Below are 15,764 nucleotides of genomic sequence, written 5' to 3' on the forward strand. Positions count from 1 at the left end.
AATGTCATATGATAAAATGCATTGGAATAACAACAGACATTCCAGAAGACTTTTCTCCTGATGTAAATTCTACCTGTTGTTTTTAGAGGAAGCCTTGCTGTGAAGAAAGCAGAAAACTTCCCTTCCTTCAGATACAGAGGCAAAGAAGGAGACCCAAAGATTACTTTTCCTTCTTAGACTGATCATCAACCTGGACTCTCACCCTTAACAGTCAGATTGGCCAGACTAATAAGCATATGCACACACGCATGCACACGCATGCATTCATCAGTAGGTCCACAGTGTCAAAATAATGAACATGATCATGCTATCAAATACCTCCCCTTTTCCCATGCTTATACTGTGTAACACACACATGAAAAGGGGATGAGGCTTTAATAACCTGGGCACTTTCAGCATAGTTGTTGTCTTCTCTCTGCCCCATTGACAACCCTGATACACATGGTAAGCAACATGACACAGAGCAGAACATAAGACACAGCAAGCCAGACTGTAGGATTTTATAACCAAAAACCAAAAATACTTTCTAAGTTGTGAGAAAATGAAACTTCAGAAGATATGGCATTGTTTTCATACCATCTGTCATTTGTGTATCATGAAAGCATCAGCCTCTCCTGATTATCCATGATAATTATCTGTCAAAGATTTGCCAAATGTGATGGAAACTTACAAAATCAGGGACATCTGTGACAGCAACAAGCCCATAGGTATTTCAATAACGTGTGTATTGGTTGATAATAAACATACATGCACAGCAGTGAGAATGGCAGGGGAGCCACAAGAAGAATGGGAACCAATAAAGAAAAGTGGGGCTGTGAATGGCTAAGGAACAACTGTGTCAAACCAGGCCTTGTTTTTCTTCTCTGGGCAGCTGGAAGACTTCCCACTCTTGTGAAGTGCAAAGGAATGCTTTGCTTGGGCTAGTCCATGCAAAATGCCCAAATATAGACATTTCTCTGGGCTTCAGAGAAATAACTCAGCTACCTTGGACTCAGATGGATCCTAGTTTTTGCAGTGTTGGCCAGCAACCCAGTGATCTGGCAGTCAGAGGAAGGAGAAGCTCCTTTTCTCTGGCACAACGTCTCCCACACACTCAGACCATATGGAGGATTCACGTTTGTATGTAAACAGGAATGTTCCACCCCGGTGGCTTTTCTTAAAATTCTATGCACAGAAGAACTCATAATCATCAGTGCTCATCTCCTGAGGAGATACACCAATTATCTTAATCAGTTTGCCCTTGTGATTTGCCCATGTACTGCAATTTCTACAGAGATGTAAGGAAATCTCCTGTTTCTTCTCTTCTATGACCATATCCTCTACAAACACTTACTATATTGTACATACATAAAGTTTCTACTTTTTAATTCTAATGCTAGCATCACCAATATTGTAGCTAAATTTAACAAAGCTTTAAATTAAATTAAAAGGCATCATCAAATCCTGCCTTCCTGGTTATATTATACTTTTGCAGCTTTTTTTAAAAAAAAATCTAGACATTTTATCACAATAAAAACACATACATATAAAATTCTATACTCTGGTCAGTAATGAGAGCAACCTTTTCTTCCCTCAGGTTTTAGAGCCAAAATGATCCAGGGAATGGAAAATCTAAAATAAGAAATCTGATTTCAGTGATCAGAACAATCATAACCCCGTTACCCATTGTGAAACAGTTATAACTGTAAACAGTTGGGAGACAGGTTGGAAAATTATTCCATTGAAGGATTTTAGGCAACTATGTGGGATTAGCTCACACATCAATCAAGTTTGCTCTTTCTGTACAAACTAGCACATCTGAAGGGCTTCACAGCCTCTGGGCCCAGAATGTCTCATTACAATCAGGGGCATTTTGTGAGCTTTATTAATGAAAGTGCAGGTAATGGTATACATAATACAAAATTCAAGGGAAACAGAATTGAAAATGGCAACAATGTCTGCAATTTGAGATCACATGCTCAAGTGGTTTGTCTCTTGATTTTCTTTTTCCCTCCATTATTTTTGCAAATATGATGAAAATATAAACCTTTCTCTTCAGCAAGAATACCTTCATCTATCCTCTGCCTTTTAAAAAATAATTGAAGTGTAACATCTCTTCAAATATTTCACACATGTGAATAAGAACTACTTGTCTCTGTTCATTTGATCAGAAAAAAGAAGGCCTGTTAAGTTGTCATGATCTCCATAAGTTAGCCTGGTCATTCTTGTTGGAGATGAGGGGAATTGGGAACCAACATAACTGGGTAGGTATCCACCAATTTTTGAAAACAGGAAGGTCAAGACACACAATCTGGGAGAAAGAACTGTATTTTGTTAATAGCTATGAATTCTTGCTGCTTTCTATCATGCTGCTGAAATTCCTTCACTGCTTTCCTTATTTGGAACTTAATTGAATACACAAGACGATGAAAAACGTATAATTGTTTACACTTGCACAGAACCCTGCATTATCTTAATTCAGATACATGTTGGCATTTTGTGTGAGCCATGAAACATGGCTCCAAGAGAGTTAGATTTATCTGTTCATTTATATATTAATCTCTTAAATGCAAAAATATGTTTTCATTTACAGCCCAAGCCAGAAATTAGTTGAATTCAATACTTGGATTTAGGTACAGGAAATTGAGCCTACCAGGAAGCTAAACTGGTTTGCTGATGGAGTTGCTCTTTCTTCATTACCCTTCATAGGGGGAAAAATAGTCCCTTTAATATTGTTGTCTATTACATTCTTCTTCAGGTCAGGTATTTGGTACTCCCTGTCCAGTTCATGCTGTTTATGGTATCTACTTCATTAAGAGCTGATCCCACAAACCTGATATCCTCTAGAAGTGTTGGGCTACACTGTCATGTTTAGGATGGCCGGTGAATGGGGATGTGTAGCCAGCACATAACAGAAGAGCCAGATGGGGGAAGACAGTGAAAGGAAAACAGGTTACTTTTTGAGACTGAAAACAGACTCAACAATTTTCTAAAAACATTGCTGTCATTCTTCTATTATAACAGAATAACACAGAAGGGAATGTAGAGATTTTCTAATCCAATCCCCTGGCCTATATCATTTCAAACAAATGGTTGTCCAATCTTGTCTTAAAAACTTCCAGTAATGGAATACCCACAACTTCTCAAGGCAAGCCATTCCACTGATTAATTGTTCTAACTGTCAGGAAATTTCTCTTTATTTCTAGGTTGATTGATTAGTTTCCATCTATTGCTTCTCAGTCTGCCTTCAGGTGCTTTGGAGAATACTCTCAGAATCACTTCATATATTCCATTTGTGGTTTATTTACCATGTCAAAACTACTTACTGGTGACTGACTTCAGTATTCTGTCAGCATCCCAGCCATACCCTGATTTTATGAGTACTCCCTTCTTCAGGACTATTGAGGGTGTATGCATTCATGTAATCCAACTACCATGTGATGCTAAATAGCCACATATTACCAGGAAGTATTTAACAGTTATTATGCTAAAAATATAATTCATGAAATTGAGATTCATTTGGAGGGAAAGAAGACAGAGATTGCAAGGAAAGGAAGCCTGACACAGAGTGGATGGAGCACACAGCATTCTCAGTCCATGCAACATGGCTGATTGATGGACATTTCAAAAACAATGTCTCTTCCTTGAGAGTGTTTCTTTCCATAAATCAGCATAGTTTAAAAAAGTGTTACAAAAACCTTCTGGCCCCCAAATTTATTCCCATGTCTGTAGTAAATAAATGTCTTGAGAGATATTCGATGTAATCTTTTAAGTTATTGCCCACTTGATTAGTTTGCCTCAAACCCTAAAGATGCTGTCTGAATTTTTCAAATTTGAGTTTCTAAAGTTCAGGTGATTATATGTGTGGACTGCTTGCCTTTTTCATTATTTCCCACTCATAGCTAAGCTTGTTCTTTTTCTCCTACATGAATTTTAAGATTAAGTATTCTAAATTCTAAACTGAGATGGGAAACTGCTGCTTACTTCAGAGGTAGAAGCAGCAATGCCCCAGACCCAGCAGTAATGCAGTCCATTCAGCTGCCTTTGCTTACAGCTACATCATGGCACCATGACAAGTCTTTAGCAATCAAAGGTGAAGTGCACACCCATTTCTTTCCACCAAGGAGCCATGGCCTATAAGAACCTGTTTTTGCTTTTTGCTATCAGAGAAATGGAATCCTTGAGATCCCAGAGACATTGAACAATGAGTTTTGTCTCCACAATTTCTCCCCCACCCTCTTGCTTCAGTATACAGTACTCTAGGGCAAACAGAACTGACATTGCCATTTGAGTAGAGCAGCAATGGGTACAAATGTGACATAGCTTCATTTAGAGTCTTCTTGTACCGACAATATGCTGGACACCTTGTCATGATGCTACTGTTCCAGTGTAGCTCTTTATATGTTCCTAGTGGCAAGCGATTGCAGTGTTGCTGCCTGGGAAATGATGAGATAAGCAGAGATACCCCAAATTCAGACTTCTTCAAGGTTGATCACATTTGTCCCTTTACTTTCTGAGCTCCCATAAGGAAAACTAGACAAAAAGCCCAAATATACCATATCTGCAGACCCTTCTTTTCAGGAGAAAAATAAGTTTTGTTATTAAAAAGGACTAAAAATAAATATTACTTCTTCCTGATAACAACGCCTTTTGGCAATCCATCTAATTCTTCTGTCCAAATTAATCCCATAGAGAACACTGTTCATCTGGGACTAACACAGGGCGGGCTGTTGCTCTGTTGCGTTCTTCTCATGTAAACAGTTACCCGAGAGACAAACACAGTGATTCAGCCTTGGCAATCTCCTCTGTCCAAGATTCCTCTCCCTACTATTGAAGTAACTTGGGAACCTCCACCTGCCAAAATAAGACATGAACTTAGTACAAATTCTCAAATTAGAGGCATCTAATGGAGATCCAAAGAGCAACTCAAGGTTACAGCAGTTCATCAGAGAAAGAGACGTGTTAATATCCCCTCTTTCATTCTCTTCCATCATCCCTTTGTAGCTCCTTCCCATTTTAGAAAGCTTTATTATTAAAAAGCACATCTTAATTTAGATTAGTCCTGAAATAGCTTTGTTGAAAAGGGTTTGTCTGTTGAGAATTGTATTTTTAAAGGCAGATGATCTAAAAGATCTTGACATTATGTCTCAACTGCCATCTGTCGTATCTCCAGAAAATAGTGGCATCTGAAGAGATGATCTTAATAGGGGGTAATGAGAAAAATTGAGGGCAGTAGAAGAATGGAACAACAGAGAATGAGATGGCTGGATGGAGTCACTGAAGCAGTAGGAGTGAGCTTAAATGAACTCCAGAAGATGATAGAGGACAGGAAAACCTGGAGGAACATTGTCCATGGGGTCGCGATGGGTTGGACACGACTTCGCAACTAACAACAAAACACAGGTGGTGCTTTAGCTATCCATAGTCCCACAGAGTTGCTAAATGGAGGCCTTTTGTGTGTGAAACTCCACCGGGAGATGTTAGTAAATACCTAAGGAATGTAGCCCTTGAAGAAACAATGAAGAAATATTCCAATCATTAGACACAGAAATGTGAGGTGACTATGTGCAAGTAAGCATCAAAATAACTAGCATTATCAAAAGGGGTAGCTTTACTGAACCCAGCAATAACTCAAGTGCTGCTCCCAATATGACCACCATGATTGTGTCTTGATTCACATGTAGCAATAAGCCATTGCTTCTTTTAACTGGCTTGTTGAACTATGGCCAGAAGTATATGTAACACTATGCATAAAATATGGATTATAAATCACAAGGTTCAGTCAATGTGTAAGATTAGGCAAACCAAGCAAGCCATATTATAACTTAGTGCTGTAATGATGTACCTTTTTCAACTGCTTCTTGTTGCTAGAGCGAATTGCAGCCAGAAGTTGGTCTCTGGAATTCTTCTCCTGGGGAGGAAGTGCTTTCTCCACCATCTTCCTCTGAGTGGCCGGAGAAAGGGACAAGCGTAGGTTTTCATTAATCAAGGGAGGAGCAGGGGGAGGGGCTAGAGGTGGGGGTGGGGGAGGAGGAGCATCTGGGGTACCAGCTTTCTTAGGAGGGGCTTTAGGGGAAGACCTTGGTGAAGTTTTGGGGGATGGTTTTGGAGAAATTTTTGGAGAGCCAGCTGACAAGCATCCTGCCTTTGGCACCTCAAGAAAGTCCTTCTTCTCCATCTTTTCTTGGGCCTGTTTCTGCTCTTGTAAGCGTTTCTGTCTCTGTTTGTCCATATTCCTGCTTAGTAGGTTTGTGACCGTCATGCGTGGCCCAGCTAATTCAAAGTGGTAGCCCAGTTTCAGCAATGTGGTGTTCTCTTTCAGCAACTTAGCTATTTCCATCTCAGTCTTCCCTCCACAAATATGTCTCTGATTGTGAAAGCGCAGCTCCGTCAGAGTCTTGTTCTGCAGCAGTGCACGAAAGATGGCCAGGATCCCTTTGCCTGTGATATGATTGGAATCTAGGTTTACGCTTGTCAGTGTCTTATTGGACTTTAGCATGATGGCAATGGCAAATGCAACATGATCATCAGCACGTGTGTTGGCCAGAGCAAATACCTTGACCACTGTGTTGAATTCCAAGGCTTCAGCAAAGCGTACCAGGATCTCATTGTTGATGCAGTCAGAATTGTTGATGTTAACTTCTACCATCTCTGGGTCATCATTCTTGATCTTTTCCAAGGGTTCATCAAAAATGCTGGTGGCTTCATCCTCCTTGCTCTGGCTTGAAGAATTGTCTGCAGATTTAGAGGGGCTGCTATCAGGAGGCTCTTGGGTCATGTCCTCTTGCTCTAAAATTGGGACATTTGTCTCTGGAATTCCTTTACTATCCTTCAAGAGTTTCTCTTCATTGTCAACCTTTGAGCCTGGCTTTGGCGTTGAACTTATTTCTCCTGCTTTGGGGGGTTCTCTTTTATCTTCTCTCTTTGAGACTGGTTTTAAAGCTGATCTTCTTTCTCCTATTTTTTCGCATTCTTTTTTATCCTCAGTCTTTCTCTCCCACCCAGTCCCTTTCTTGTGTTCTGCTGCCCTCTCTTGTGTTCCTTTATCTTCTACTGACCTGCTCTTTAGCAGTTTACCCCTTTCTTCCCCTCTCACTTGGCCTGTTACACTTTTATCTGCCGCCATGGATTTTTCTTTCTCTCTGGAAAACCTTTTTTCATCCTTACCAGTTTTCTCTTTGGCTTGTCCCATTTTGCTGTTGCTATCTGTTTCATCCTTTCCCTTCTGATTTGTTTTCTGGACCTGTTCTTCTTTTTTCCCTTCCTTTATCAGATCAGGAGTTCTACTTTTTTTCAGATCTCTGCTGTAAGGCTCCTTATGTTTGGCTTCAAGAATCTTTGCCTCTTTCTTCTTCTTTGCTTCCTTATGAATGGGGAGAACAACAATAAAACTTGATAAGAGAGAATGATCTTATGCATGGCATCTTGAGCTCACAGAAAAATAGACAAGATATAAATGCAGTAATAAAGATTTAGTAGAATAAACATCAGCAGCCAGTCAATGAAAACCAGAGCTAATATTATTACTCCTTCCAAATATTAGTTAAAGCTAGTTATATAGATACCTATTTAAAATAAAAACTGCATACAATGGTGGTGTTATTAGCACAGTGTGACACAGCAGAAGTCTAGAATTTGTAACTATTGTGCAAACTGTACCAGTTATTGCAATTGTGGGATGCTTTATGCTGAAGTTCTATTCAGTTATGAATTGGGAGAAAGGTAGAAGTTGAAATAGGTGGTCCTTGACTTACAGCCATGTTTAGCAACCTTTTGAAATTACAACAGCACTTTAAAAAGTGTCTTATGACCAGTCCCCATACTTATAACCATCGTAGCATCCCCACGGTCACATGATCAAAATCTAGGTGCTTCGCAACTGGCATGTATTTTTCAATGGTTGCAGCATCTCGGAGTCGTGTGATTGCCATTTGTGACCTTCCCAACTGTCTTCCTACAAGCAGAAGCAACGAGGGAAGCTGGATTCGCTGAATGACCGCATGATTCACTTAGTCTCAGTCATTCACTTAACAATCATAGCAAAAAGTGTCATAAAATTGGGCACGACTCACCTAACAATTCCTTGCTTAGCAGTAGGAATTCTGACCCCAGTTGTAGTTGTAAAGTCGAGGACTACCCATATAACTACAATGGATACCAGATGCTAAGATTCTTAGGCAAGATATTTGAAAAATGACCATGGAATGAAACCACATTCTGAGGCAGAGGGCAAACTACATGTAATGACTTTTGAGCCTGATATGCTGGTGGTGACAGATGTTCATAAAGTTTACCTTTGTAGGATCTAAGATATTCTGCTTAACTAGGTTAGTTTTTGGTAAAATGCTTGGGGACAATCTTTTCTTCAGTACTTTGATGGATTTAATTTAGGATGTCTGAAATGCTGCTTAAATTCATGCTGTGATTTTCCTGAGAGTGCAGAGTTTGATTGCTATGATATAGTTTTGACCACTGTTTCTGGAATAACGCATATTTTGGTCTCATTTCACCTTTTATGCTATGGCTTTTTAGGGTTACTTTCCCCGTTTCATTTTCATTATCAAATTCTTTATCTATGGCATACACTACTGCACTCCTTTTAATTAACATCTTGGTTGCTTATTTTTAGAAAATGATTTGTTGTTTTGAATAAGAGGCTCATTAAATATATCCCAGTTTATTTCATTTTCTGCAGATGTTTCCTTTAAATCTGCATTCAGCTTATATGTGTAAATAGTTGCCACAATGACAACACAGCTACTTCTGACTTGTTATTGTCTGTGTATATGCTATTGCCAAGTTTATTCACATTTGATTTCATTTCTCACTAAAACTCTACTGTAACTTTAACGTTAGTTTCCATGGATACTGTATAGCAATTTTCTGCTCTTTTAAAAGTTAAATGTCCTGAAAATTTTATATTTGCTGAGTTTTTAAAATGTTTCTTTCAGATTTTTAATCGGTCTCTATCCCAGTCCACTATGGAGTCCTCTATGGATCTTTTTGCTCTGTATGCAAACTGGTGACTGTCGAGTGTGTATGGGAGGCAGGACATGATGTGCCTGCGGACCAGTTTTTCAAAACACTTCATGATAATAGGGGTGAGTGCCACTGGTCTGTAATCACTGAGACTTTTAATAAAGGACTTCTTTGGTAATGGAACAATGATGGAGGCCTTCAGACAGGATGGAATAGTGGACTGGTATAGAGACCAATTAAAAATCTTGGTAAAGATCCTAGCCAACAAGTCTGCATAGTCTTTAAGCACCCAGCCAGAAATGCCATCAGATCCAGCAGCCTTCCTTGAGTCCACAGCTCTCATGGTACTCCTCACCTCATGCTCCTCCACAGTGAAGAGAGGGCTGCGGTGGACTAGTAACTGTGGTAGAGCTGTCTCTGATGGCTTCACTTGGAAGCGAGCAAAGAAATAATTCATCTCCTCTGCCAATGAAGCATCCCTGTCAACAGGAGTGATGTTATTGGGTCTATAGTTGGTGATTTGTTGAATCATTGTTATGAAAATGATCTTCAATCTTCCTCTTATAAACTGCCTTGGCCTGCCGAATGCCATTTTGGACTCGATATAACTGAGGAAATGCAGCCACACAAGCTGTGTTCTATTTTGATCCTTAGACCAAACTACTTGGGCATAAGGTACCCCCTCAAATGAGCATAATGTTCCACAATCATAAAGAGCTGGGCCAAAATAAATAATTGGCATCAGTCAAGAATGTTGTGACTAATCCGGAGTGTGTTTTAAAATTGGAAAAATAACATGTTGATCACCTGCCAAAGACTTTGAGCTCAAGGGGCATCACTATCAAACGCTGTAGCCTTCTGATCCTACTGTTTTACTTTGTGCATTGGTATTGCTACCTGCATTTTCTGCTTTTTACCATGGCAGCCAGAACTGTGAGCAGAAGCACAATTAAACACACAGCATGCATCCTTTCTTTGAACAGTTTTATAAGTGGAATTCCCCCCCCCCCAAAAGACCAAATGAATAGATAGAGGACAAAATGAGTTTAGCCAGTTTGGTACATGGGAATTGAGTCTGGCACTAGAATTACGGATCCAATCTGGGTCGGTCATCAGGACCAGAGGTTTAGTCTTCTAAGCTTTTAGACTTGTGCTGGTAGCCCATTCTCAAGAGGATGGGCTCCACCACATGTCCAAAGGCTCAGAAGACTAGACCAGAGATTTTGTCTTCTGAGGTTTATGAAGATTGGCTCCAACACAGGTCTGAAAACTCAGAAAACTGAAACTCTGGTCCTGGTGCCTGACCCAGATTGGATCCAGCAACATTACCCTGGAACATGTACGTTTGCCTTCATTTACTAGAATTACAGCTGTCACTGTAATATCAGCTGCTTTGGATTGCATAATATAGCTTCACTTTATTTGTTTGTAAAATAAGGCAGTGAAGGTGTCAAGTGCTTCTCAGAAGACTTGTTCATCAGTATATACTGGTAATATGACTGAAAATGCAAGTTGAATAACGGAGAATTGAGAAAAATCCCCACAACTCAATAATCTTTACAGAGACATTTTCCATACCATTTATTTATTGCATATTGCTGTGGTTCTTAAATTGTTTGACACAATTAACCTTTTCCCCCAATTTTCCCAATTCCTTTACACCCAGACCAAGTGTCTCATGGCAGTCCTAAACCGGATCCTCGACTCACAAAGAAGCAATTATACATTACCCACAGGATTTGCCCAAATTAATCCCTTCAGTTAATTATCTCCTGTTTAAGAACCACTGGCATATTGTATTCATATTTCTGCAAAACTACTGTGCTGCTTAATGAATGTTAAACAAAAACTAAAATGATGAGGGGGTAGTTGGAAAACAGAGGAATGTTAAAACTTGCCAGTGTTGCCCATGAACCAGGCACGTAAATTGCACAATACAAAGAGATTCATACGCATCATTATTTTGTTAAAAGAATCAGCAAATAAAGTACTATTTTCCATTAATGAACTTATATTGTGTTTTGTATTTCTGTTGAAAATTAGAGAGAACTCTCATAAGATAGTTGTTTAGTGAATTAAGCCAAATTCTCTGTTCAATTGGAATTGAGGTGTATTAAAATATAACATCTGGTTGTCTATTCCCATGTAAGAATAGCTTAGCCAAAGTATTAGAATTTAATCTCCCAGGCTTATATGGATTTTCATTTTTGGCATTAGCAGGAGTCAGTGATTCTCTACCTTCTTGTTCAAGAAAATGTACAGAAAAGGCCATCTGTTCTAAATAAGTTGAAATAACAGATTACATGATTCAACAGAGTTTGCCTTAAGTTATTGTTTATATACTGAAATAAGCAAGTTCCGTTTTTGGAAAACAAGAATTTCTGTAATTAGTTTGAGATTACTTGGACTTATTTGCACTGTAAATATCTAGAGTTGCTCTTCATAGTTAGGGATACAAACAAACAAAATATTCCAGGGTAGACAGTTTATGATCTCATTTACCTTTCAGAAGGGCTACTAGATCTGAAGTAAAACACCCAGAGGATCACTAAATATTTTTTTCCTCCCTTTGCTGCTACCTAATGGTTATTTACATATTTGAAGCTCAAATGTAGCCTAGCGTTACATTACACCACCATCCTTTTCTTCCTCTCATCAATTTTCAGTCCAAGCCTCATTGTCACTCAAGAAAAAAGGCAAAAGGCAGTAACAGTGTTATACTTTTTATTTAGCTCTGGTTTCCTCAACCTAGTTTTCTAAATTCACATGATACACTGGACCATAATGTTGTGGTAGGCTGATTGATTGTGTCAACATAACCTATCAATACATACAGTTTCACCTTGACTAGCCATTCCATTCTCAGCTAACATTATCATATGGTACAATGTGTGAACCCAGAAATGTGTGTTTGTTGTTAATTAAATAATTAAGCTGCAAGGAGTCTTGGCTATTCAAGACCTGTCTTGCCATCAACAGTGCATTACCCAAAGCAAGGAAAGAAATAGTTACATGGTATTGATTCAGCCATTGTAGTGTTTTGTTTTGTTTTTCATGCTGAGAAAACCTTCTTGGAAGTTTCTGAAGCACATTTTGACTTATTTTACTTTTCTTAAACTTTGAACCTCTTTTCCCCATTATATTAAATTTCTGGTCTATACAATTAGAATGCCTGTAAATAGTAACGCTACTAGAGTAGGGGAAAGAACATAAAATTCCTCTAGAAGTTCATCTGAATTAAAGTATGTTAGAACATCTTATTTCATTACCATATCATGCCACTGTGGTATCAATGCTTTTGAAAAGAATAAGATTGATATAAAAATTCCTAAGAAATCTCAAACAGTAAACCAAACTTACCCATTATGAAATAATGAGAAAGAAAACCCAGATAAATTGTCTAGAATTCCTTTGAGTTTAGGGGATTAAAATAAATGTAAGATTATATTTTGAGATGACTTCCTGCATTATTTTAAATTTACAGAATACTGATACATATCAAGACTCTCCTATGAGAATTTCATTGTACAAATTACAATTACCTAATGGAGTTAGTTTTCCGTTTTTCAGGTCATTTGTTCTTCTCTTTCTTTGATCACTGGTTGATATAAGCAATTTTAGAATTCAGCTCCTCTTTGGTTTCTGCTTTCCAATTATTATTTGACCCCATTAAAATCCTGGCAAGTATTGGGATTTGTTTTTAATATCTGTACATAATTCCACAATTGTGGAATAGAGAAAGAAATTAATAGATGGATAAATTTGTTTTGCAAATGTAATTTAAACCTTCAGGAATGTTTAAACTCAGCTCTTCCAATGAAACATTAGTAGGCTGACTGATACTATTTAATCTGAATGTATGTATTATTAAGTTCTTATTATGGTTGATTTTGTTTAATTTGTAATGTTTCTCTCTGTTTTAAGGACATTTATTATAGAAGTTTGTTTAATCTGTTCAGCACCATTAACTACAGGGGATCCTGTAGGAGTTAGTAGTATACAAGTTAAATGAATGAATGAACAAATATAATATTGTTCTAACAAGCTGGGTTCCTAGGCCACCTAAATACTTAAAAATTAAAGGATGCCAATCTTTGTTGCTTTTAAATCTGGTCCATTTATAAACATCCCAGAATTATAATTCTGAAGCCTTGTTCATGTTTGCAATCCTATATGTGATGCCATGTTGTGTATGCAGAAAATGTCTTCCAGGTTCACCATGTTTTATAGCTCTTGGCACAAACTTTCCATTCTTTGCCCATGCACTTTCTTTAAAAAGAAGCAGTCCTTTAGGATTAATCACAAATGTTTTGACAAACTAAAATGGAGCTAGTTTCTCCTTACATACGAAAGCAAGGGCTGTTGGTCATTGCTGGCAATTTGCTGAACTTTATTCCACTGCAATGTTCCCTTAAAAGGAAAAGGCAACTTCGGAAATGTCTTGTTTTGGAATCTAAACAATGATGCATTAATTCTGCCTTGGTCTTCTTCAAGTGCAGCCACTCTGCTGGATTTGGACCCAGAGAACAAATGATTTAGATATTATTAGCTTATACCAATAAATATATTTAAAAGAGCTGCAAAACTTTGCAGAAGTTGGAAAAGAATATAAATTATGAATTTGTTTCAAGAACTTGTTGGCAGTCAAAAGTTAATAATACCGGTTTTCTAATAAGCATGAATAAAAACTATGATTGGATTGACACATCATGCTAATCATGTTTTGCGTGACAATGGCTTATTGAATAGGCATAAATCATGCTTCACCAATCACAGCAGCTGGGTTCATGCAACCAGACCAAACTAGGACATTAGGATATAGTATGATGCTTAAACTTAATCATTGATCCCAACTGATATCGCCTCTTGCAAAGGAAATACTTTAACTCTTTCCTCCAGCCATGTTTTCCAACATTTTTTCTTCCTCCTGAGGATGTTAAAAACAAAACAAAATACTTCATTGGTGCCAATGGATTTAAAACAAAACTCTTCTTGAGGATTTTTAAGATACTGCTAGGGGAAGTGGTTTTAAAACTTTTCCCTCTGCCCAGAGATTCCTATCATACAAACCATACATTTCACACAGCATATAATTTTTTCCTAAAGATTAGGTGTGCACTGCATGATAAAGAGAGAGAGAGAGAGAAATACCCATCTATGAAAAATGCACAGTTTATCCCATAGGGCTGCATAACTTGGCCGGAATCAATTTATCAGCTCACCAGGGATAGTTTCAGTAACTCCCGTGCAGCTCCCTTTCGCTTTGAAGGGTCCAGCGCTAATGCAGCAGTTCTCAAACATGTGAGTCTTAGGATCTTTTTATTTATTTATTTATGAGACTTATATACCGCTTTAAGTGCAAGCACTCTCTAAGCGGTGTACACCAGTAAGCAATGTATATATATATATATTTACATTGCCCCCAACAATCTGGGTCCTCATTTTACCTACCTCGGAAGGATGGAAGGCTGAGTCAACCTTGAGCCGGTGAGATTTGAACCGCTGACCTGCTGAACACAGTCAGCTAAAGTGGCCTGCAGTACTGCACTCTAACTGCTGCGCCACCTCGGCTCTTTATATTCTTAAAAATGATTGAGGGCCCCAAAGAGCTTTGGATTATGTGTGCTGTATCCAGTGCTTTTTTTCTAAAAAAAAACAAGGTGCCGGAACTTACACATGTCATACAACCTGCCTTGCCTACTCTACAAGGTTCCATCCAAAAAAGGTGGTGGAACTGCGTTCTGGGCGTTCTATGAGAGAAAAAGCCCTGGCTGTATCTATCATTCTTTCTTGTAGTAGAAATTAAAACTGAGAAAATTTAAATATTTATCTGTCTCCTCAGACCAAAATCTATGAAAGAAAGTTCATACTGTATAGCCTTCAAGCAGTAATCTGCATAAAGAATATCATGCTTCTTCAATCGGGTGCTTTTCAGATTAAATATTAGCTAAACAGAGAAGGGGCTTTTAGCAAAACTGGATTTCAGGAAGAACAAAATACTGCAGTTTATGAACCTGCTCTGTGTAATGTAGTTCTGGGGAAAGCACTTGTATCTACTTCCGGTGACTTAGAGAGTCACCTCTCAACATAACTTCTGTCAAGATGGCATTGTATCTGCCCTTTCCGACATTCCTTGCAACATTTTCATTTTAAGTGTACCTATTGGTAATAAAACCAGATAGGTGTTTTCTGTTTTGAATATCAGAGACAGCCTCCTTGTTTTTTATCTAGATGATGCCCAAGACTTACTAGTTATAGGTGGTCCTCAACTTTTGACTCTAATTGAGCCTGCACTTTTGGTTGTAAGTTGTGACAGTTGTAAAGTGGGTCACCATGTTACCTTGCCTGACTTTTTTTGCAGCAATCATTAACTGAATGCTGCTGTTGTTAAGTGAACCCATTATTCAATATGAAGTGGGTTTGCCAGAAACCAGTTTCCAGCAAAAATGTCGTAAATGCGATCACATGACTATAGGGTGTTGCAAATTGCCATAAATGCAGACCAATTGCTGAACGCCCAAAATGAAGTCATGTGATCGTGGGAGGGGCGGACACTGGAACTTCAAATCTGGATTGTAATTAGCTTTCTCAAAGTCTTTTGTAACTTCAAATGGTTGCTAAGCAACCAGTTGTAGGTTAAGAAGTAGCTGTAGTTGTAGATTTAATAGACTTATATGAAGACAAATTTGTAATTTTAACATTAAATGGTTAAAAAAACATTTGACGAGGTATTTAAACAGTATACGCTTGCTGTACTAAACAGATTCAGATTTCCCCTGGAATTCATAAAATGGATCAAAGTATTA

The 15,764-nt window shown here is 38.2% G+C and overlaps 1 protein-coding gene across 1 annotated transcript in view; it reads right to left on the reverse strand.

Annotated features, from left to right (window-relative positions):
• Positions 1–3,119: 3,119 nt before the first annotated feature.
• LMOD1 (leiomodin 1) overlaps positions 3,120–15,764 on the reverse strand; it is a 28,672-nt gene continuing 16,027 nt past the window's right edge. The window contains exons 2-3 of the mRNA XM_039319079.1: positions 5,825–7,342; positions 3,120–4,833 (exon numbers count right to left, since the gene is read on the reverse strand). Coding sequence (XP_039175013.1) covers positions 4,807–4,833; positions 5,825–7,342 — 1,545 coding nt within the window. The 3' untranslated portion in view covers positions 3,120–4,806. The remainder of the gene's footprint in view (positions 4,834–5,824; positions 7,343–15,764) is intronic.

This window comes from Crotalus tigris, unplaced genomic scaffold (genome assembly GCF_016545835.1).
Source record: "Crotalus tigris isolate CLP2741 ecotype Arizona unplaced genomic scaffold, ASM1654583v1 scf7180000022411.5474196:2289641, whole genome shotgun sequence".
Classification (NCBI taxonomy): domain Eukaryota; kingdom Metazoa; phylum Chordata; class Lepidosauria; order Squamata; family Viperidae; genus Crotalus; species Crotalus tigris.